The sequence below is a fragment of the Ambystoma mexicanum genome, chromosome 11 (assembly GCF_040938575.1).
Source record: "Ambystoma mexicanum isolate Mex_15411 chromosome 11, UKY_AmexF1_1, whole genome shotgun sequence".
NCBI lineage: Eukaryota > Metazoa > Chordata > Amphibia > Caudata > Ambystomatidae > Ambystoma > Ambystoma mexicanum.
This window is the reverse complement of record NC_090934.1, coordinates 354,131,012-354,154,032: the sequence shown is the minus strand read 5'-3', so window position 1 is coordinate 354,154,032 and position 23,021 is coordinate 354,131,012. Positions and strand designations below refer to the sequence as shown.

Below are 23,021 nucleotides of genomic sequence, written 5' to 3'. Positions count from 1 at the left end.
GCCCTCGACGCTGAGAAAGCATTTGATAGAGTAGAATGGGGCTTTCTCTTTGCCACTATGCGTAAAATGGGTTTCGGGGAGAAGTTTATGGGCAAAATAGAGGCAAACTATTGTAATCCCACGCTGCGCCTGATGATTAATGGGGAAGCATCTGACCCCGTGGCAGTATCTAGGGTTATGAAGCAGGGCTGCCTGCTGTCGCTGCTTCTTTTCGCAATATATCTTGAGCCGCTCCCGAGTAAAATTAGACTTAACCAGGAGATTAAAGGGGTAATGTTTGGGAACGGGAACATAGGGTGGCTGCCTTTGTGGATGATATGTTGCTGACCCTGACGAATCCCAGAGAATCCTTGGAGGCAGTCGAAAGAATCTTTGGGGAGTTCGGCCAACTTGCAGGGCTACGGATTAATAAAAGTAAGTCAGAGGTGCTGTGCCTACAGATGGCCCCAGTGGTGGAGGAGGAATTAAAGGAGAGCTTTGGATTTGCCTGGGCGAAGGGTAAAATAGGGTATGTGGGGACTGTCATCACGGGGACGATAGAACAAATGTATGAGGCAAATTATTTACCACTGTTGGGTTGGATCAAGGGGTTGCTCTTGGGCTGGGGTCCACTGGCTGTGTCTTGGTTAGGCAGGAGTAATGCCTTAAAGATGGTTATCCTTCCAAAGTTGTTCTATTTATTTATGGCATTGCCGGTGAGGGTATCAACACATTTCTTCAGAAAACTAAGAAAGCTCACTCAGGCCTACATATGGGGGGGTCAAAGCCTAGAATTCCTAGTAGGCTGATGCAAATGCCCAGAAATGGAGGGGGCTTGGGTGAAGCAGATATGGTGAACTATTACCGCACCGTACAGCACAGTTGAGGGTAGTACAGGAGAGAAATGGATAGAGCAGTGGTAGGGCATGGGCTAGAGGGAGTTTTGTGGCTTCCTCGTGAGGACAGACCCAGGAGGATGTATTTTATTGCAATTGAGGAGTTGGTGGGTAGGTTATGGGACAAAGTGGTGAGTAGATCAAAAATCACTACCTTTCCCTCTCCTCTTATGCCCCTCCTTGCTAATCCTCAGTTCACCCCCGGGCTGGAAATTGATTCCGGGTTTGATGCTTGGCAGGAGGGGGGGCTGCAGGTCCCTTAAATACCTCTACGAAGGAGGACAGGTGAGGGATTTTGTTACCTGTAAGAGCATGTTCCCAGTTAGGGGAGGGCGGGGGGGGGGGGGGGGGGGTTTGAGGAGCGGTTCAGATATATGCAGTCAAGGCACTGGGCCTTACACCTAAGGGGCGACTACAAGGGATCTTACCCAGTTTGAGGAATAGGTGACCACTAAGGCAGGGGATAGACATCTAGTGGGGGATTTGTATAGGTTGTTCAAGGAAGGGGAGGTGGTGGGCAGGAGGGGTTCTATGGCCAAGTGGGAGAAAGAAACGGGACAATCAATTGCATTGGAGCAGTGGCAAGCCCTCTGGGCACAGATTCCCAAATTGACAAGCTCTTTACAACTCCAAGAAATTTGGGTGAAGCTGATGCATCAGTGGCATCTCACCCCTTACAGGTTAGCTAAAATATATCGGTCCGGAACTGCCCTGTGCTGGAGGGGTTGTGGAGAGGAGGGTTCCTGGAGGCATGTCTGGTGGCTCTGCCCGAAGGTTGCCCCATTCTGGGTTAAGGATCGGGAGGCGGTGCAGGACGTGATGGGCACGGTCATCGCTGGGGGCACTAACAATGGACTGTTCATGTTGGGGCTGGATGGTGCCCTGGACGAGATACGGACGAGGGCCCAAAAGAAGGTATATGTGATCTTGGTGATGGCAGGGGCACTGGTAATAGCACAGAAATGGAGGGCAAAAGAGGCGCCCACGGAACAAGAATGGGTAGGAAGGATTTGGGAGTTTAGCGGCTCTGGAGATGGTGACGTACTCATTAAAAAGGAAAGCATCAGCAGTTTCTTTTGGATTGGGACTTGGTTCTGCAATTCCTTAAAAGAGACTCCAGGGCGGCCTGGTGCCCACGCAGCATGAAACTTTTGGGATTGTTGCAATAGGGGGTTAGAGACCGAATGTTGGTGGCGGGGGGGGAGAATTGGGATGAGAGGACTCAGGGATCTGAGTGGCTCTGGCCGGTGGAACTTGGACTGCCTAATATAAGGGGGAAATGGCGGTAGGAGGCAAGAAACGGGATGACGTTAACAAGGACAGAACCTACTAGAGTTGTAGTGATGTACCAGGACCCGTGGGGGTGGGGCGTAGGGGTTGGTGGGTGCGGGTTGGGAGGATTATGGTTACTTTGTTCGGTTATAAATGCCAATAAAAAGTTATATGAAAAAATTCTCCCCAACAGTTGCTATTTGCGGTAGACGCGAGGAGCTGAAACACTGAACAGCCACTGATTTGAAAATTGCCGGTTGCGAGCGGTGACCATCCCATTGCAGCGCAGGAGTTCCCAGAAGTACTCCCTCTTGTCCCCACAACTGAGGCTCAGGAACAATGAGATCTGCAGAGCTGCACAGGAACAGAAGTCATCTGCTGCACTTCTTCAATATAAAAGGTACTGTAAAAAGTCTGAGAGAACTTAACTCTTACTGTAGAGTTGCTTGCATCTTCTACTGCTCCCAAGTCTAATCAGCTTGTGGCCCTACATTTGATTAATCTTTTCTTCAAAGACTTCTAAAACATTGTACAAAGACTTACTTACCTACCAGAAGTGCTTCCTCCTATATAAGACTTTTGCCCACTGACTTTGGCTTAGCCTATTGTACTGAATGACTCTTCTTGGGGGATCCGAAAGTATTTGCCTGCTTAAGAATATTTGTGGTCTCTTGTTCTAATAATCTTTTCCTTTTACCAACTCCTAGGAGTATTGTTAATGTTAAAGGACATTTGTACCGCGCACTATCACCACCGTAGTGGTCCCTTGGTGCTCTGGCGGCTCTTAAAAAAGGGGAGGAGAGGGGGTGGGTTAGTGGGAATAAGCTGGAAAAGTGCAAGGGAGCAGTGATGTGCTGTTGGCAGCCTCAGCCCGGTGGGTCCGTTGGTTGGGCTTGGGGTGTTTTGCGGTCGATAGTCGTCGTGTGCTGTTGTGCAGGTCTATGTGTGGTTTGTTTTGTTGCTGCATTGTTGTGAAGTTTGTGCGGATTGCTGCGTTTAACGCTTGTGGTTGTGTTTGGTTAGAGTTTGAGAGGTGTATGCAGAGGGATGAAATTGTTGGTCTGGCAGAGTCTGAGGAGTGACCAGTACCTCTACTATTTCCATTGTGTGGGAGTGACTTTGCTGCTTTAAAACCTGCCTCTCCCCGCGGAGCGGGCGCGGTGTCTGGCAGAGTCTGAGGAGTGACCAGTACCTCTACTATTTCCGTTGTGTGGGAGTGACTTTGCTGCTTTAAAACCTGCCTCTCCCCGCGGAGCGGGCGCAGAGTCTGGCAGAGTCTGAGGAGTGACCAGTACCTCTACTATTTCCATTGTGTGGGAGTGACTTTGCTGCTTTAAAACCTGCCTCTCCCCGCGGAGCGGGCGCAGAGTCTGGCAGAGTCTGAGGAGTCCGAGGAAGTCCGTGGAAGTCGGGACTCTCCTCTTGGCTCCTGGCTCATCTGTTTTCTTGTTCCATCTCTGCATCATCGTCTGCTGAAACGATGCGAACAAACGTTACTACGGTGCCGGTGAAAGAATTGACTGTGGACGCTCCTGTGAAGACCAGAGCCCAAAGGAAGCGTGCTTGAGACCCGGTATGCCCCGATTCGGGAACGGTCGTGGCTTCCAGCGGAGTCCCCAGAAGCGTCCCTAACACCGGCTGCCGTCTCCGGTAATCGTGTCCAGCTCCCGAATGAGGGTGGGGGGCTTTCTTTGCAGCCGGCTTCAAACTCGCCCTGTGCAGTCATCAACGAAACCACAGTAAGTGTATGTGTGGCTGCCTCCTCGCGAGTGGACTTTGCATGTTCTGATCCAACGGGAGGAGTGGCAGGGAGCATGCGGGGTGAGGCTGTAGTCGATCCACATGAGAGACACTTCACATCGGATTCGGCTCCCGCTCAGTCCGGCCCAGCCCAGCCGACTTCAACACACTCTCCTTTAAACTGTTTGCTGTTCCAAAGTACACATGATGCGTCACCTAATAAGTGCGCCAGTTCACACTGTGCACCAATAATCCCGGCAGTCATAGCCAACCCGGCCATAGTCAACTTGGCCAAAGTACATGGCCTTCATGAGCTTCCTTCCTGTACTTCACAAAATGACAGCTGCTCACTGTAACAAGATCCCGGCTTAACCCAAACGCCCTCATGTTCGACTGGTGTTCAAGCGTGCCTCACGACTTCAGGATCTAGTGACATTGTATGCCCCTCTATACAAAAAGAAACAAGTAGTCGTTCTCCACGCACAAGATTCTACAGTGCATACGAGAAATTGATACCTTCACCGGCATTGCCACCAAGTAAGTCGCTTGAAGCAGGCTCCGATAATGCAGTTTTTACATACAATGAAGTGGATGAACCAGCATACAGTGTGGGTATTGAGCCACTTACCCGTGCCTCATGTGCCAACACTGAGGGGGAGAGGGTATCTACCCTCCAAGTGAAGGACCATAATAACCGTAGAAACTCCTTGGAAGTCGTTAACAAGTTGTTAACAGATCTTAAGCACCTGAACAAAAGCAGAGCGAATAACTCGGCAACAAAAGACTCCTTGCCGGGTGTTACAGCCTCAGTGGGAGGGTCTTCTAATTTTGTGGCTGGTTGGTCCTCACCTGCACCGTCTGGCAATAACCCCCTGCAGAGTTCCCCTATGCATAAAATGGAGGAAAGAGGAAGAAGTCGCTCTAGTTTTTCACCGAGCATTCATTGCTCACAGAGACAACTTCCTAAATTGAGAAGGGTCGACTCTAACACACTGCAAAACCAACCATCGACCATTCTGCATCAATGTGTGGATGGGCCTTCAATTGTGGAGACACGTTCTGACTATATGTCAGATTCATCCTCCTCGGACTCATTACTTATGGAGCGCCCATTCCCAAAAATCAGACGCCTCCCTGTGAGCAAAAGGCGACACACCAGTCTCACTATGGACAGTACTGGCAATGAACACCCTACACCAAGTTTGAAAGATCTTCAAGCCACCATTATGTCATCAACTACAATAGCCGTGGCTCCATTCTTGAAAATGTATGAACATTTGCACGACAGTCTGAAAGACCCGACAGCTCTAATTCTTAGTATGAATACAAAGATCTCTGAGATGGGGAATACCCAGACAATCCTAATGAATACATCATTGAGCACTAATAAACAGGTGGAAATGGCGCTGGGGGCTTTAATGGACAGCAATAAAAACGCCTTTTTGGACAGAAAACTACTGGCCGAAGTGGCGAAACAGGCTTTGAATCTTTTTCAACAAAAAGTTGATAAGTGCTGACAGAATGGAGTAGCTGAAGAGAGAGGGATTCTGACCTCTCGACCCACAAACAACCCTGTACTTTGCTCTCCCGTCCGGACACCGCTAGCCTCATGTGCTCAGATTGCGGCAGCCACTGCTTCAGCTTTGGAAAGAAATAAAGATATAATGGCGTGTTCTGAAAATATGCTCCTATTGATTGTCAGGAACAATCCACGCTGCCGCCTGACTCTGCTCCATGTCTTGCAGGATCGCAAATGACCGACCATCTCCCTTCCATCTGTGACTCAAACATACCTCTGTCGACTAACTGCCAGCATATCTTCCTAGAAACCCAAGCTGCTGATAATTTGGCTCTTTTGGATCCTCAAATGGCTGCCCCTTCCGACCAAAATCGTGGCTTGGGCTTAGATGTGGTGGGGCCCGTTCTTGCACAAAAACAAGGTCATGATGGTGCCTCGGCAGTGTATGACATATTCAAGCTTTCCAAGACTAATTCCGTCACAGGTTCGGGTGACGGAAACTGCAGAGGCCATGAACCAAAAAAATCAAAAAACAAGCCTATGAAAAAAAGGAACCGTCGTTACGATTCCAGGAAATGCTTGAGAAACCTGAAAACTGTGAATGTAATTATTAACGAAACTAACCTGAAAAATAAAAATGTCGTACCTGATCCTCAGTCAAATGACGATGCCACCAAGTTGGTCCAGTCCATTGAACCCATAATCGACTTATGTGGCATATCTGAGGAGTTGTTGAACACGTCTGTGTACGAGGATGCAGTGGCCGAGGAATTGTCTGGGGCTGAAGAATTTAATACTTCACCTGTCAGCCTCCCTGAATCGACCCAGTTGATTAACACCACACCTGTTCCCCCGATTGCAGCCTGCCCGCAAATGAACAACCAGGCCGGGCCAGGGTCCAATTTATCTGGCCTAAATAAACATCCCCCTTCATGCGCCACACCAAAAGGCAACCAGAGTTGTATCACTGTGCGAAGTAAGTGGGCCAATCATCACCTCAACGGATGACACGGTTTTTGGTTTCAAACCATTCATGACGCTAGATGAAGAACGTCGTAAGAGGTGTGTTCACTCTAACAAAAGTCTTCACAAAACGGAAGATTTAGGGGCCCAAGTTGCTGTTGATCCTTGTAGCAAGTCATCATCGTTGGTGGTCGCGAAGCACGACTTAACACGACTTTACCCTAGGGACTCTGTCTCGATTAGGTCGTCGCAGTCTAAGGCTAATGGACTACCGCAAATTAGAGCTCCATTAAAAAAGTACCTTACAAATGATCCCTCCAAGAACTCGCATTTGAAAAATGATTCATCCTACCATCAAGTACTCTTGGAACTAATTGATTCTGCAGACGACCTAATAATGAATCGCCATAATGTCCTGTGGCTATGCCATCTGGTACCAAGTCTCAGGGCAATTGAATCTGGTGACTTGAAAATTGTCAAATTTTTTGAAGAAACCAAGAATGACGCAGTCATCTTGCATGTCCAGTCTAAGCTCATAGTTGACACTTTTCTCCAAGCCGGCCCGACGTTACTATCTCTCGGTTTTGACATCTCTTTAGCCCCTACACGTGTTCCAACTGAGGTTTTGAATGATGTTGTGAACCTGGCAGAGGTCGGAAGTGCCTATAAAAATCCCTCGGCATGCCCGAGTGAGCATGGCTCCTCAGCCTTCCATCAAAGCACTCTCTCTCCAACACAGAACACTCGGAAGTCTTTGAGTGGAACCTCCAGCCAAAATAACATAAAAATAACAGTACAAGGAGCTAGCCAAGCGCATCGGTTTGCAGATCTGCCTGAGACTGACATGCCATTTAGGGCGAATGGCAATGATTGGTCCTGGGTTGCTGAAACCCTAAATAACACCACGTCATGTTAACGCCAAGCCTTCAAACGACATAACCAAAAAAATTACACATTGGGATCCTGGAACACCAGGGGCTTTAGTCATTTGTTCAACTCCACCTGGGCCGACGAGTTAGATCTCATCTGTCTACAAGAGACATGGCTATGTGAAAAACCAATTCTGGAGGGTTTTGAAATCGCCCACACTTCAGCCATTAAACAGACTAGGGGTAGACCTATGTTGGGTCTACTGGTAGCCGTCAGGATTAACTCAGGGCTTCGGATTTTGCACTCAATTGACATCTCTCCTTATATCCAAGTGACTATGATTGGTGATGGAAGCCCCGCTAACGGCCCGACAACCAACCTCTGTATTTTCAATCTTTATTGGAACCATGAGGCAACCAGAGCAAAAAACTTCATAGACGAAGTCACTAAGACCATAGATGAGCTCACGGAATCTGGCCAGCTATATGACTTGATTATTTGCGGCGACCTTAACATCGATTGCCTTAGTCATTTAAACGCACCAGGGCTCAAGAAGAATGCTAACTCCGTAGAACTTCATCTGAAAACTCAGTGGTGTCTGGAAATGGAGCTGCGGGATTTGGTGATGCTGAATGGCCAAACCCTGGGCGATATTCCCGCAGCCCCAACATGGAGACGAGGGGATTCTAGCTCTACCTTAGATTACATCTTTGTATCCAATAGGATTCACATGAGAACGACCGGCTTGTCTGTTCAAACAATGAAGCACAGTGACCATGATATGGTGGTCTTGTCATTTGTGGCAAACGGTAGAACGCACCAAGATCGCTGTGCTTTCTCAGTGAGAACAGGAGCCGGAAGGATTCGGCTAAATCTAGATTCTACCGAGTTGGGCCACATTTTGACGAGCTACCAGCTGTCCGAATCCTTGGAATACAACCATCTCTTAATCCAATACCAAGAACTCAGAACTCTCACGGGAAACAGCCTATTTATATCGAAACATAAATTTGACCTCCAGGTGCAACAACGGAAACGCCTTCTACGCTGGCAGTTAAGAACGGCCCGCAAACAATTGCCTACTGTTGCTATTGGTTTTGCAAAAAAATTCAAACAAGGCTATATAAGAACTGGCTGAAATCTCACAAGTGCATCATGATGCAAAATGACGCAGAGCTTATGCTATCAAAAATGAAGAGCTCCAACTCTGCTGACTACTGGAGATTGATAAATGACAATCTTGCTCCACAATATGCTCTTCAGGCAAACCTGGTCTCTGAGTCTGAGTGGGTATCCTTTTACACCGACCTCTTCAGTAAAATCAATGAGGTCGACGTATGGACCCCTCGTGTCCTGTCACACTGGGACCTAGTATTCGAGCACGAGGACATTCTTAGAGTCATCAAGAATCTGAATAACTCCAGAGCCCCTGGTCCAGATGGCTTAACTAATTTTACGCTCAAACTTCAGCCAGAAGTATGGACCACCTTTTGTGAGCTGCTATTCAACAGGATTGTCAAATGCTGCGAGACCCCTTCATCTTGGAAATCTGCAGTGATCATACCCATCTTCAAAAAAGGCGACCGTCGCAACCCAAAGAACTATAGACCAATTGCACTTCTTGATGTGCTGGGTAAGGTCTATGCCACTCTTTTACAACAAAAATTGACGGACTGGTCCACACATTGCAACCAGGTGGACCCCAGACAAACTGGTTTCGTTAAAGGGTTGGGCTGCGGTGTTAACCTTCTAATACTGAACTTACTGAAAATGGAAGCACTGCGATCAAACTCTAAAATCTATCTCGCACTGGTTGACTTGTCCCAGGCTTTCGACAGTATAAATAGAGATTTGCTATGGTCTAAACTGACCAAATGGAACTGTCCTGAAAGTCTACTGTCCGCTATCCACGAACTCCACATGAACACGACCGTTAGAGTTCGCTTGGACCAAAAGGGTAACCTATCTTCACCCATTAACACCTCTCGAGGTGTCAAGCAAGGCTGCCCTCTTGCGGCAACTATCTTTAACCTGTTTATATCTGATATTAAAGATGTTTTCAATGGTCTACGCACTTTCCCACCTAAACTTCACGGCTCACATGTAGACTACCTAGTCTACGCAGATGACAACATTCTGATAGACTCAACTCCCATAGGTTTACAGCGGAAACTCGCTGCCGTGGAAAAATACCTAACTGACAACGGGCTGGTTATTAACAGAGGGAAATGTGAAGCCATCGTTTTTGAAAGACTGCAAGGTTTCAAACCTAATGGGCAGAAATTTAAATGGTATGTGAATAAAGAACCCATTGGGCATGTACTTAACACCAGATATTTGGAAATGCAACTAAGTGCGAGTAGAAATGACGCACCTTGGGTGGACGCAGCAAAGAAAAAATGCCGACAATTGGCATGCCAAGCAGTCCTGATTAATAAAAAATTTGGGAAATTCTAAGACCAACGATAACCCTTTTCCAGCAGAAGGTGGTACCCTTATTGATTTACGCTGGTGAAAACGCTTTTGGTTGTGGGTCCGAAGTGTGGAGCTCTTTGGAAAGCATTTTTTGGTCCAGGGTTCTCCATCTGCCTAAAGGCACCTCTACTGTTTGTGCCAGATATGAGCTTGGGTACATCTCAATTCAAGCGAGAGTTGCTTGGAATTTGTTAAGTGTCTTTAGGAAACTAAATTCAAGCAATCCAACCCCTCAAATGGAGATCCTTCACAGTCTAGAACTCGCCAAAGCCCCCTCAATCTTATACCAATGGAATAAGTTATGTCATGATGTGCTCAGCTCCTATGACATCACGATGCAATTGTTGCTCGAGAATCCTGATGCTGCAAAACTAAAGCTTTGGAGAAATGACTGGATTTACACCTGTACCCAAAGAGCTGCTTTTAAATCTATGCTTGAAGCGCCGGCCGAGGCAAGAGCCTATGGCTGGGTCCCGCCTTATCTGCCGTACTTACCGGACCAGTGGTCTCGTGCCTCCTATTTGCAGTTTAGGCTGAATGCCATGCCAACCAAGGAACGCCTTTACTACTGGTCCCAATCTACGGACCTGGACCTCATGTGTCGTTTCTGCTCCACCAACAAGGAAACACTTAAACATTTGATTTTAGTATGTCCCGAGTTGGAGAGCGAAAGAAATAACATCTTTAGCCCAATAACAAAGAACTTTCAATTCCTAACTCGAGACGACTGGTGGAGAGCCCTGTTTGATGGGTCAAACAGAGTGGTGTTGTACGCATTAGTTTCTTTTCTTCGAGTCGTAAAAGACCGCTTATACGCCGTCCCGGTGGAGCAACCCGCTGGGACATCCTGAGGTCTGTATTGGAGGCTGCTGTTAACAGCAAAAGTCTGGGGTAATAGCGGATGATTTGTGAGCTTTCATTATTTTGAATTGTATGTTAATTTTTCTCTTTTTAAAGGTTTGTAATAAAACCATAAAAAATAAAAAAAGAAATTGTTGGTTGGTTAGTTGGCATTGCTATCCTTGCAATTATGGGATTCCATCTAGGTGTGGTACATGCTGACATTCACATTTCTATCTAGATGCGACGCAAGCTAGTGTTCAGAAATTCCATGCGAGTGTGGCACGTGCCAACAATCACATTTCTATCTAGATGCGGCGCAAGCTAGGGTTCAGAATTCTAAGTGTGGTGCATGTTAAGAATAACATTTCTATCTAGATGCGACGCGAGCTAGAGTTAAGAATCCTGAGTGAGGCATATAAGTGCTATTTGAATACTTGTCACTGTGAAACTCTGTGCTGCAACTCTACAGCTCACATTGGCCCATCTGGAGATAAGCCTGGCTGCTCAGTCACACTACCAACTTGTGTAGTACAGGCCTATACCAAATGTTGGGTTACCCATTGCCAAGAGGACAAGACTGGTGTAGTCTCCCACAGGGTTACTACATACAATCTTGCCTAACACTTGTCAAAGAACTGCTCAGTAGCAACTGAAGACCAGATACATTACTAAAGCAACTAAATCAGTCAGACACTAACACAGACTGACTTGGTTTATGCAATTGGAAAGTCATAATTGCTCCATGACAGACGAAGCCAAAGCCAAGCAGATCATGGAAGCTCAGGAATGCTTCAACACGGGAAACTTCAATCAGGGTGTGTTGTGGGCAGACCAATTCTATTCAAGCTGTGGAAAAAAAATCCATTTCACTTTGGATACCAACAACTATGCATACTGATTTAATACCTAAAGTAATCCACATGCCATTCACAGTATTTCAATAAATAGGAAAAATTAAACAAAATTGTTTTGTTAGAAATTATGGAATTCATTCAACAATTATCAACACATGATATGAGGGACCATAACATACCTTCAAAAGCCTTCTGTGCTCTCTCTGGATCGTCCTGATTTTTATCCGGGTGCACCAATATGGATAACTAAAATACAGATAATTTAGAGCTACATTAAGACTAGTGTTTATCAGAAGCTTCATCTTTTGCATCTGAGAAAGCCAGAAAAGGGTTACATATGGACATTGGCAGAAGCAGCACTGGGAGGCAAGGATCATTTGAAACAATGCATAATAAAAAAAGTTTATGTTACTAACCTGTAAAAACAGATGTTCTCTTCGATCAGTAGATCTGTATTAGTCCCTATTAGGACAGTTTTTCTAATGTCCGCACAGGGGGCTTTACAAATCTATACCTTAGATAATACAATGAAGATTACCCATGCTAAGAGCGCTGGGAAGTCTTGATTCTATTAAAGACGAGGCGGCGAGTACTATGCTTTTCTTTCTTTATTACTGATCTCTGAGCAAATTCAACATTTTTAAGCTCTTTAAACACTAAACACGTTTTTGAGCCTTTCGAGGCTTAAACACAAAAAAGGGGTGTAGTTTAAACTTCAACTTAAAATGTCTAAGGAACTACAAAACCCCATGAACCTTTGCTTTCTTGTAGTTCTTTCCTGCCCTTTCTGTCCAATTAGGCTCTGGCTGTGTCTATAAATCCTCCTAGAAAGCACAACTCCTCTTTCTTTGGCAGCTACTTGTAACTCCAACAGTCAACATTTGTAACCAACAGAAAACTGGAACGCCCCACTCGGTGTCCTATCTGCCCAATAGACTCTTTCCGAACTTTACTCATGGACTTCTTTACTTTCCTCGCTCAAGTTGCTTTCTGCTCCTCTGCTGAAACAAACCGCGATATTATCATAAGGGTGGGTCCTGCGTATTCATCCTGCAACAAAACAATTTTGCAGTACAATACCTTATATCCCTGGGCGGGATATAATGCTCGCCTACTCGTCTTTAATAGAATCAAGACTTCCCAGCGCTCTCAGCATGGGTAATCTTCATTCTATATTGAGACATGAGGCAAGCATTATGCTTGTTCAAAGCGGTCAATCAATCTACTCGCTAGCTGGGAGATAGGTTTGAAATGAAAGGTCTTAAATGTGGATTAATTTGACCAATCAGCTGATTTCATGCTATCTTGTAAAGGAACCCCTGCGGAAAACGCTCTAGATGCCATTGCGCCTCTCGCTGAATGAGCTCCGAACTGAGATAAATCAACACCTGCCCAGTCCATTCCTTCTCGAACCCATCTGGCAGTTGTGGCTGTCGCTACTGTGAAATGGCTTCTGGCGCGCAATCAAAAGCTGTGTGATCCCTCTAGGGCTAATCTCCGCTGTGGCTAACTCGTAGTCTTTGATACACTGTGCTATGCACAACTTCCCATTCGGGAAGTATGGATAAGAAATAATCCTAGAATCTGACTTTGTCCTGTTAACTACATTAAAGGCTTCTCCCGCTGGATAGAAAATCTTCCTGTCCATCTCTAAGACTTTCACATCCGATACTCTCCTGCATGCCGTAAGACATAGGAGCATGACTAATTTCCCTGATAGTTGGGATCGCGAGAATTCTCCATTATTCGGCCAGGACCGGAACAACTGAAAAACTACTTTTACACCCCAAAGAACCGAATATTTGGGTTCCAGAGGTTTTCGCATCTTTACCCCCCCTTCAATAGGCGTAGTATAGCTGGATGTTCCCCTAGCAGCTTACCGTCTTATGTCCCGCTGAAATAGAGGATCTGTACACACCCATCGTCCTCTAGGCAGAGCCTTCTCCAAATCTTTCCGCTAAGAAGTTCAGTACATGCACTACAGGGTTTAACACTGAATCTTGCACAATATGTGCTCCAACGTTTCCACACGGCACTACACCTCGTGATGGTGGAAGGCGCTCAGGAGTCCCCAATACATTCGCAGTGAGTTGCAAAATGGCTGGCAGCTGCCATAGTTACCTGAAACCCTGCATGCCATCAGGTGCACGGTGCCCACCCAGCACTAGAGGGTGGAACTGGCCACTCGGGAATGTCACTCCTGTGAGGAAGCACTCTGAAAATCCGTGGAAAGTTCCATCACTACTGGAAACCACAGCTGGGACTTCCATATCGGAACTATTAGCATTAATTCCGCCGGCTCCCTGCGCACTTTCGCTAGAACTCTCGTCAACATGACGAACGGGGGAAAGGCGTAGTGGATCGCTCCTGTCCCTGCTGCTGCTGGGTCTATCCTCCAGCTGAAAAACTTGGGGATCTGCACGTTGAGCCTGGATGCGAAAAGATCCGTTTAGAGGGGAACCCCAGATCGCCGGAGTCTACCAAATATCGCAAATTCCAATCCGCCACTATATTCTGCACCCCAGGTATGTATTCCGCTGATACCAATATCGGTTGCCATAGACAATGATGCCAAAAATCCTTCGCCAACTCGGCCAGCATTTTGGAGGAGGTCCCTCCTAGTTTGTTGATATACCAGACTGCTGAAATATTGTCCATCTTGAAGGACGTAGCACTTTGCTCTGTCTTTGGTAAAAGCCTGTACCGCGAAGGAACCTGCCAGAAGCTCTAGGCAGTTTTTGTGGAGGCGCAGTTCCTCCTCGGACGATTTCTCTCCTGTCTCTAAGGAGCCGCATCGCGCTGCCCAGCTTGCTCTGCTTGCATCGGATTCTATTACTAGGTCTGGTGTGTTCCTGAAAATAGCCCTGCCGTTCCAGGCTTCCATGTTGTGCAGCCACCAGTTCAGTTCCGTAATGGCCTCTTGATTTAAGGTGACGAACTGGTGATAGCCTAGGCCCCCTGTGAGAGGTCTGATTTTCAGCCTCTGAAGGGTTCTGTAGTGCAGCGGGCCGGAAATATGACTTGTATGGAAGCTGCTAGAAGACCCACTATTCGAGGTAGATTGCGAAGCGAAATAACTTTCTTCACTATTACTGCTCTCAGTTATTTCTTTATGGACTTTATCTTTAGTGTTGGCAGCTCCAGCGAAGCCTTACTGGTATCTACCACGAATCCCAGAAATTCTATTCTCTGAGCTGGTCGAAAGTCGGACTTCTCTGTGTTCACGACGAAGCAGAGGAAAGATATCAGCTCGCATACCCAAGCGGCCTGTTCCTGTAAACTGGCGGGGCTCTGCCGTGGGATCAGTATATCTTCTAGATTAGAAAAATCTTGATCCCTCACTCTCGAACGGCTGCCGCCACTGGATGCATAATTTTGGTAAAGGCCCACGGTGCGGATGCCAGACCAAACGGGAGGCGAACCTCCAGATCTCTGGTCCCCAGCAGAACCGAAGATATCTTCGAAAGTCTACTGCTAACGGTATTGTGAGGTAGACGTCCTTGAGATCTAGTCGGACGAGCCAGTCTCCTGTCCTGAGCAGTTCTTGCAGTAGGTGTACCCCTTCCATCTTGAAATGGCGATACACTTCCCATTCGTTCAAACTCTTCTAATTTAGGACGGTCCTGATTTTTTTATCCCCTGTGCACCAAAAACATGTTGGCAAGCCTTCGTTGTCCTGTTTTTCTCTCTATTGCTCCCTTAGTCTGCTAAGCTGCGCAATTCGCTGAAGAGCAGCTGCTGCTCGTCCAGGGGCATAAACCTTGCTGTTGTATCTTGCGCCTGCGAGGGGTCACCTAAAAATTCTAACTGCATGCCTGAGACTGCTTGCAACAACCACGCATCGATGGGACAACCCTCACCACGCATGCAAGAACCAGAGCGTCCTGCCCCCCACTCTTGGGGAAACGGACTTTATGGTACTCACCACCTGGTGCGTTTTGCTGCCTGTAGGGGCCTCTCCCTCTGCGATTCCTAGGGAAATGGGCTTGGGCCGGGAAGAAGCCATCTTGTTGATGGCTCTCCCAGTATTAGGCTCTGGGTCCTTGAGGTCTTCTGTGTTGACTGAAACGACCGGACGCCTGACCTCTCAGCCGTCCAGTTCCCGCAAAAACCTGCATGGGAACAATTCTGCAGATGGAGCTTTGCGCTTTCTCCAGGGCGGAATAGGTCCCCACAAATTGCGAAATCTCTTTGGCGAAGGTGTCCCCAAATAATAAACCTTTCGCCCGCCTCATGCGGCCAGATCACTACGTTTGTGATCTATTTTTAACAATACTCCACGTCTTCTTTCAGCTGAAAGTGCGCAATTTGCATTGCCCAATAGACCAACTACACGCTGGGCCCCAACTACCCAGGGCGACGACTTCCACGTGGCGTGTGTGCATCCCCCACCTTTTTAGCCAGATCCATTATTTTTGCGAGCGAGCCTGCAAGGTGTATGACTTTGTCCTGACATCCTCACCACGCTCTCTGTCCACGTACTTCCTGATGTCTTTCGATGCTTTTATGACAAAGTTACCATCTTTGGGTCTAATTCTGGGGTGTCTAGACACTTTCCACCAGCGGATCTGGCCTTGGGTATTCCGCCCTAATCTTTGCTCGGACTTCCCTATCCAGCGGTCTCAGCGAACCTTGGATGCCTTATTGCCTCCTAATCAAACATGTCTAGAAGGCTTTCTTCCCCTTCTTCCTGAGGCTGAACTGAAGCTTTAGGTCACCGAGGGGTTTCTTCTTCCTCCTCTCCATCGTCTGAAAAGTAGCCGGCATCCTCTTCCCTCCCCCTCATTATTCACCCCTGGGGCGGGGGGTGGGGGGAGGGGTCGAGAGCCTGGCACCATCGCCCTTATCAAAAAGGCTTTCTTCAGCCTACAAACTGGGTCGGCTGGCTCTTGGGGCATTAGTTCTACCCCTTCTATGTTGCTCAGGGGTGGCAAAGAGGTAGTCCTCAGCTTTTTTACAGCCCTGATCAACCTCCGATTCAGGGTGTCCTGCGGATGTTCCCTCCCTGGGCTCATCGCCCTCCTTTTCCTGGACTTTTTGTGCTCTGCCTTTTGCTTATTCAGCATGACTTCCAGGTGGTCCAGTCTCTGGGCCAGGGGCATCATACCCTCTGCAACTGCCTGCGACAAGGAGTCACTCAAAACCCTCTTAAAGTGGAGGGAGCAGTCCTCTTCCTCTGCTGCAGGCTGGTCTCCCCAGTCCTCTGAGCTCCATTCTGGGGAGGTGTTTTTGGACACTCTGGGCTCTGTATAGTGTGCCATTATTAATGTGAGCTCAAACAAGCTGCTGGAGGGAACTCAGCTGTTCAATGGCCCGCGGAGTTTCAATTTGCAGAGCAAGCGTGTCTCCCCTTTTTTTTTATACTCCACTGGTTCCTACAGCCCACCGGGTGCTCGCGAGTAAGTGTGTGTCATGTGGAATGGAATGGAGGACACAGGGCAGGCTGCCTAACGCGGGCGCGATTGCCTGCACCTCCGGCCCCGGCCTCCGATGAATAATCAATGCAAACGAAGTAGAATGGGAACGATGGTGTTTGCCAAGCGCGCAAATGCTACACGCGAGTAAATCTCGTAGTGGTAATGAAGGTTTACTATATAAAACGCAGTTCACACTCGCGTTATACAACAATGTCTATATCAACACTAAACACACATTTCTAAGTGGAGTACTTATCTTGAAAGCAGCAACAAAAAAAGAGGAGTTGTGCTTTCAAGGAGGACTTCTTATAGCCAGAGCCTAATTAGACAGAAAGGGCAGGCCAGTACTACAAGAAAGCAAAGGTTCATGGGGTTTTAGAGACATTCTAAGTTGAAGTTAAAACTACACCCCCTTTTTGTGTTTAGGCCTTGAGAAAGGCTCAGAAAGGAACAAAAAAAAAACGTTTTTAGTTTTAAAGAGTTTAAAATGTTTTAATTTGAAATTGCTCTGAAAGCAGTAATAAAGAAAAGAATAATGCTTGCCTCCTGTCACGACATAGAATAAACTCCAACTCTTAATAAAGACCTGTACTGCATAATATAGGAGCATGAAGGAACATGAGGGGAATCCGCTACGTTAGTAGGAACTGGCAAGAATAATTGAAGACGGCTAATTTATTCACACCAAAACGCAGCTATGTGTCAACCCTGGACTACTCGTAAAATAAACGTCATGTTAAATAATGCACTATGATAATTGAGATTTAAGCTCAAAATAAATTAAAAACGCTTGATTGAATCAAGGCACTAATAGTGCACCTAACAATCTCTAATTTCTTAAATAAGATTCCAATATTTGTTTAATTAAATCTGTACAAAGAAATAACACCCATCTTTCTGTATCTAATATAGTAGCTTGGACAGAGCAGTCAGGCTTATCTTAGGAGTGGGGGACGGCTGTAATTGGGTACAAAGAACCTTTAGCATATATATGGTCCAAAGAAACTGATACTTATGTATTGTACACATAATGGTTTATTTTCTATATACACAGGCAAAGAGAATTCTTAGAAAGGTAAGTACCATTATCATTCCTAAACAATTGTAAACACAAACACTAGTCTCATGGTATGCAAACCCAATTATAAACCATATTTAGAATAGCAGTATGCAGTTCAAGGAGAGTAAAACCTAGTGATACACATTTAAAATGGCAGCAAGCTATTCATGGGGAGTAAAACCACATTAGTAGACTTTTAGAAGGACAATGGGTACTTCAAGGTAAGCAGACCCTATTGGTAATAAAGACCTGATTGGTAATAAGATATGTTATTCTGTTTCGGGAATAATACAAATTACACCACCAACGTGGGGCACACGCTTGATGTTTTGATCTCCTCGGACCTCCCCCTTTCCATCCCTCTGACCACTCGCTCATTTCCTCCCATCGCTCCCTCGCTTACCCTCAGGCCAGGCCAACTCCAATACTGCCACCTACCTTCTCGTTCATCTGACCAATGAAGTGTGCGTCAGTTGAGGCTTTCGCTGCCACTTTTTCTCCCCCTGACACAGCCCTTTCATGCTCTACTCTTCAACGTGATACTCTGGAGGTTGTTGCCCCCATCATGAGGATTCGCTTGCAGCCCAAAGCCAAGTGCAACTTTTGGTACAACTCCGACCTAGCTACCCTTAAACACAAGTGTAGGGCCTGCTCCAAAGGCAATACCGGTCCCTCTCTGTCCGTCCCTCTCTGTCCGTCCCTCTCTGTCCGTCCCTCTCCGTCCGTCCCTCTCCGTCCGTCCCTCTCCGTCCGTCCCTCTCCGTCCGTCCCTCTCCGTCTGTCCCTCTCCGTCTGTCCCTCTCCGTCTGTCCCTCTCCGTCTGTCCCTCTCCGTCTGTCCCTCTCCGTCTGTCCCTCTCGTCAAAACAGGTTCTTCCCGGTTCATCTAAAACCATCAAAGACCACATTGACACTTGCTCCTGCAACCACTCCTTCGCCTCCTTAGCGTTCCCCTCCCCTCTGAAGCATTCCCTTGTGCACACTCTTCTGAAGAAACCCACAGCCGACCCGCTCCTGCCCGGCTAGCTATCGCACAATCTCCATCACTCCTTTCCTGGGCAAACTCCTGGAAAAGCTGGCCATCTCCCAGCTTAATCTTCACACTGATTGTCTCCATGACCATCCTAGTTACTCTCTTTTCTGCCTTTGACACGGTCAACCATGCCATCCTGCTCAACTCTCTACGTGATAACCTGGGTATCGCAGGTCAGACCCTGGCCTTTGGCTGACCTCTTTCCTCTCTGATCGACCCTCCCAGGTCCAACTTGGGTCCTTCCTTTCCTCCGTCTCACTTTCTACCTGCAGTGTTCCCCATGGGTCTAACCGCTCTCCCATGCTTTTCAAACAATACCTGGCACTCCTCGCCGACCGCATTGCCGCTGTATCTGAAGGTCTTCCCCTTCAAGAGGTTTTCTCTTGACCCCCACTGCAGAGAGAGAGAACGAGGGCTGGAGAGACAACTACCAGATCTTCCCATTGTCCGCTGGCCTGACACCACTAGCTGTTGAGCCACTCTTGCATGGGACGCATGCACAGCCGCGCATGGGGAACCAATTATATGCATGACACCATCATTCCTAGCAAGCGCATGGCCTTGCGCACCGTCACCTCCTGACTGGCCACATATTGAGGGATCTGAAAAAGCATGTTCTGAAGCCTCTCGTAGGCGGGGAAGCCGAGACCGTCTTCCGTCAGAATTAGAGCTCCCAGAAATTGTTTTGACTGACTGGATTTCTTTTCGTTGATTGAGAAACCCAGACTGAAGAGAAGATCTACTGTCTTTTGGGTGTTCGAAAAACATGTGTCGAATGAGTCCCCCGTGATGAGCCAGTCGTCGAGGTAAGGGTAAACTGGGACTGACAGTCTGCGCAGGTGTGCTGCAGCCACTGCCAGGACTTTGGTAAACACCCTTGGCGCTGAGGCGATGCCGAAGGGGAGTACCTTGAATTGGTAATGCCTGTCCTCTATCATGAAACTAGATATTTCCTGTGCGCTGGCAACATTGAAATATGAAAGTATGCATCTTTCATGTCCAACGTTGCCATGTAGTCCCCCTGTTTCAGCAATGGGATCACCTCCTGTAGTGTTACCATGCGAAACTTCTGGAGTTTTATGAACTTGTTCGCTGGACGCAGGTCTAGAACAGAGCGCATGGGGAGGTCCTTTTTGGGTACAAGGAAGTACACTGAATAAATACCCTTGTTTACCTGAAGAATAGGGACAGCTTCTATGGCGTCCTTTCCCATCAGTGCTTCCACCTCTTGATTCAGGATCTCCAGATGGTCCGGTGAAAAGCTTGCCAATAGTGTGGTATTATTAGCAATCTACGTAGTGTATGCAGCAGCCGAAGTGACTCGTTTGCCTAGAGCATACAGTCTTTTGGATTCCTTGTCCGGAGGTACTTCCCCCGTGGCAAGGGGTACTCCTGCCCTTTTCAGGGTGGTAGTGACTACCAATGAATCTGGGATGGCATGCCCTCTGATGTATAGAGGGTCGGAAGGTGAAGGCCGAAACAGTTTTTCCACTCTTGGGTTCACTGCCCGATTTTGAGATGATGATACCAATGAGGGGGCCAACCTTCTCTTGATAGAATTAAGGAGGGGGATGGCTTGGCTAGATGGAGGCTTCTCCTTAAGGCTATCCTCTACAAAATCCTGCTCAGGCACAGCCTCTTGAGTGGAGATTTGAAAGTGTTCAGCTGCTTTTTTCAACAGAGTTGAAGGCCATTTGGTCATCTACAGGTGAGGCCTGGCGAGCCGGAGTGGACAGAGGAGAATCTAGGCACAAAACATCAGTGTCCTGATCTTGCTGTGTCCATGGGCCTGTTCCTTCCTGCTGGGTTTCTTCCCAGTTGTCTCTGGTACCCTGCTGTTCGTCCTCATAATTCTGCAGAAATGAAGCTTCTTCCTCTTCATTATAAATGTCCCTATATGTGTCCATGTGGACAATGTCTTCCTGCTGGAAGGGGACAGAAGACTGATATTGAAAATGAGATAGAAAATGGAGGTTAGGCTCTACAGAGACCTTTCTGGAGATGGATGATCAGAAAAACTGATAATCTTCTCCAGCCGATCCATACACCCTTCGAATTTCTCTGTGGTCCATTTAGAGGACCCAGGCGGGCCTACAGGTGGAAAACTTTGTCCGTCCTACAGCGCCGAAAAGAGTCTCTTAGGGTGTCGGAAAGAGGATCTTGACTATCTTCATACGTATCGTAAGAATCGGGATCCCAAACCGCATTTGAAGATTTTTCCGCGGCTTGTCCCATGACTTTAGGCAGAACCGGGGTAAGACCCCACCGCTGCCATAATTCTTTCGATGTGGTCTTCGATAATCGCTGAATCGGCGTGAGACAGTTGTTCCGATGGTCTATCGGTAGGTGTATTACCTTCCGCGGTGCTCGAGGGCCTAGCGGTTGGTTTCTCAGGTAGGGGCCTAGTCGTAGTTTTCAGGCCTACCGCAGCCTTCGGGACCATCGCAGCTTCGGATTTCCGCACTTCGACGTTTGAAGTTTTAGGAGTAGCGCCCTTACTTAATTTTGGTTGCCCAGTTGCAACACGCTGCTGCGGAAGAGGGGAAGGCTTTGGATCCGAGGAAACAGTCGAAATTTTCGGCGGCCCTGTTGGCGCTTTCACCTTGTTCGACAAAGACGTCGAAAACTGTGTAGGGGTTGTCTTCTTAAGTGTGATGCGTTTATACGCCCCCTGTCGCCACGTGTTGTCCCTGTAGCGAGACCAGATTCAGGCCTTAAAGGTTCGGGGACGGCCGTGGCGGACTTAGAAATGTCCACCTCGAGGTCTATAACACCCGCAACGGATGTTTGGTCATCCGAGGTGCCCCCGTCACTCTCAGCGGGTGTGGCGATGGAGGGAGGGGTTCCACCCGCAACATACTGTACGCGACCCACTGCTTTACACGGCGCTCCTTAAGGGTCTTAGGCTGAAGGAGTTTGCAGGCCGCACACCGCTTTTCGCCATGCTCTAGGGGGAGACCGGGGTTGCATGTCCTGTGTTCGTCCTTCCAATGATATCTGACCCTACACTTAGTTAGAATCTAAAAGGAGTCCTTTCCATAGCTTAAGGGAAAGACGACCAGACCAAAACGGTAAAGAGGGGAAAGGAAGAAAGACATACCGAAAATATGGCCACCCTGACCCCTACTATCCCTACTGTACAGGTCGGCCAGAGGGCCCGACCACGTGGCAAATCCGACCGCCGGATGTTAGGCACGAAATCCACAGCCATAGACGAATCCCCCGCAGTCTTCTTCGAAGATGTTCTTGTGACGTGACTTAACGGGGAATAACCGACAAGTCGGTATAAGATAAACAATGTCTCTTTTGTAAGAGCTCCGCTATAGGGCGACCAGTTATCTGGGCGGAAAAAAAAAACTATCTGAGGGACCTCGGCACTTGAGGGATTTTGGGTACACTACACGTCACGATAGGGATAGTGTTTCAGACACGCCTATGCCGATGTCCCCTGTCCATCCCCGAAAGACAAGATGCAATACTCTGCGGTTACCACTGGGTGTCGGCCCATATGCACAGCATGTGATTCTAAGCAGATTAACAAGCATCAGAAGTGTTTTTACTTGGTGTTCTTTGGTTATGGAGTCTAACCAACTCCATTAGGCATCTTTTCATTGCGTCACACAGCACCCTCAGTGCAGTGGCACAGGGAAGCCTTTCAGGTTGTCCCAAGATTTAAATACCTTCTCTGGGATAAACTACTGTTTCCCAGAGTATGTAAAGTGAAATTGACTTTACTAGTCTTTTAAACTCCTAGACCCAGCACACCTTATCTTACAATAGACGTGCTGGAGGGGTTACTTCGTATCCCCTGTGTCTAGATACTCATGTAGCAGTCAAATGCTACCCTTTCCTCTTAGAATGGCTAGTGGCAGTGATTTTACAACTACCATGATTTTTCTCAACCGCAAACTATTCATAGCTCCGGTAACTTCTTTGCCTATGGACACTCTAGATGTTCGTTCAGCCAGGAAGGATTTATTCCACAGGGTGGCGTCCTTTGAAAAGTTTTAATCTTTAGCTAGGGTGGAATAAAGTTTGTTGTGGTCGACCACTAGGTCGAACGCTGCAGATAGGTCCAATAAGAGTAGGATGACATGCATT

At 47.5% G+C, this 23,021-nt stretch overlaps 1 protein-coding gene across 1 annotated transcript in view; it reads right to left on the bottom strand.

Moving 5' to 3' along the window:
* Positions 1–23,021, bottom strand: part of DNAJC8 (DnaJ heat shock protein family (Hsp40) member C8) — a 285,178-nt gene that overhangs the window by 198,188 nt on the left and 63,969 nt on the right. Inside the window, exon 4 of the mRNA XM_069623065.1 lies at positions 11,591–11,657. Coding sequence (XP_069479166.1) covers positions 11,591–11,657 — 67 coding nt within the window. The remainder of the gene's footprint in view (positions 1–11,590; positions 11,658–23,021) is intronic.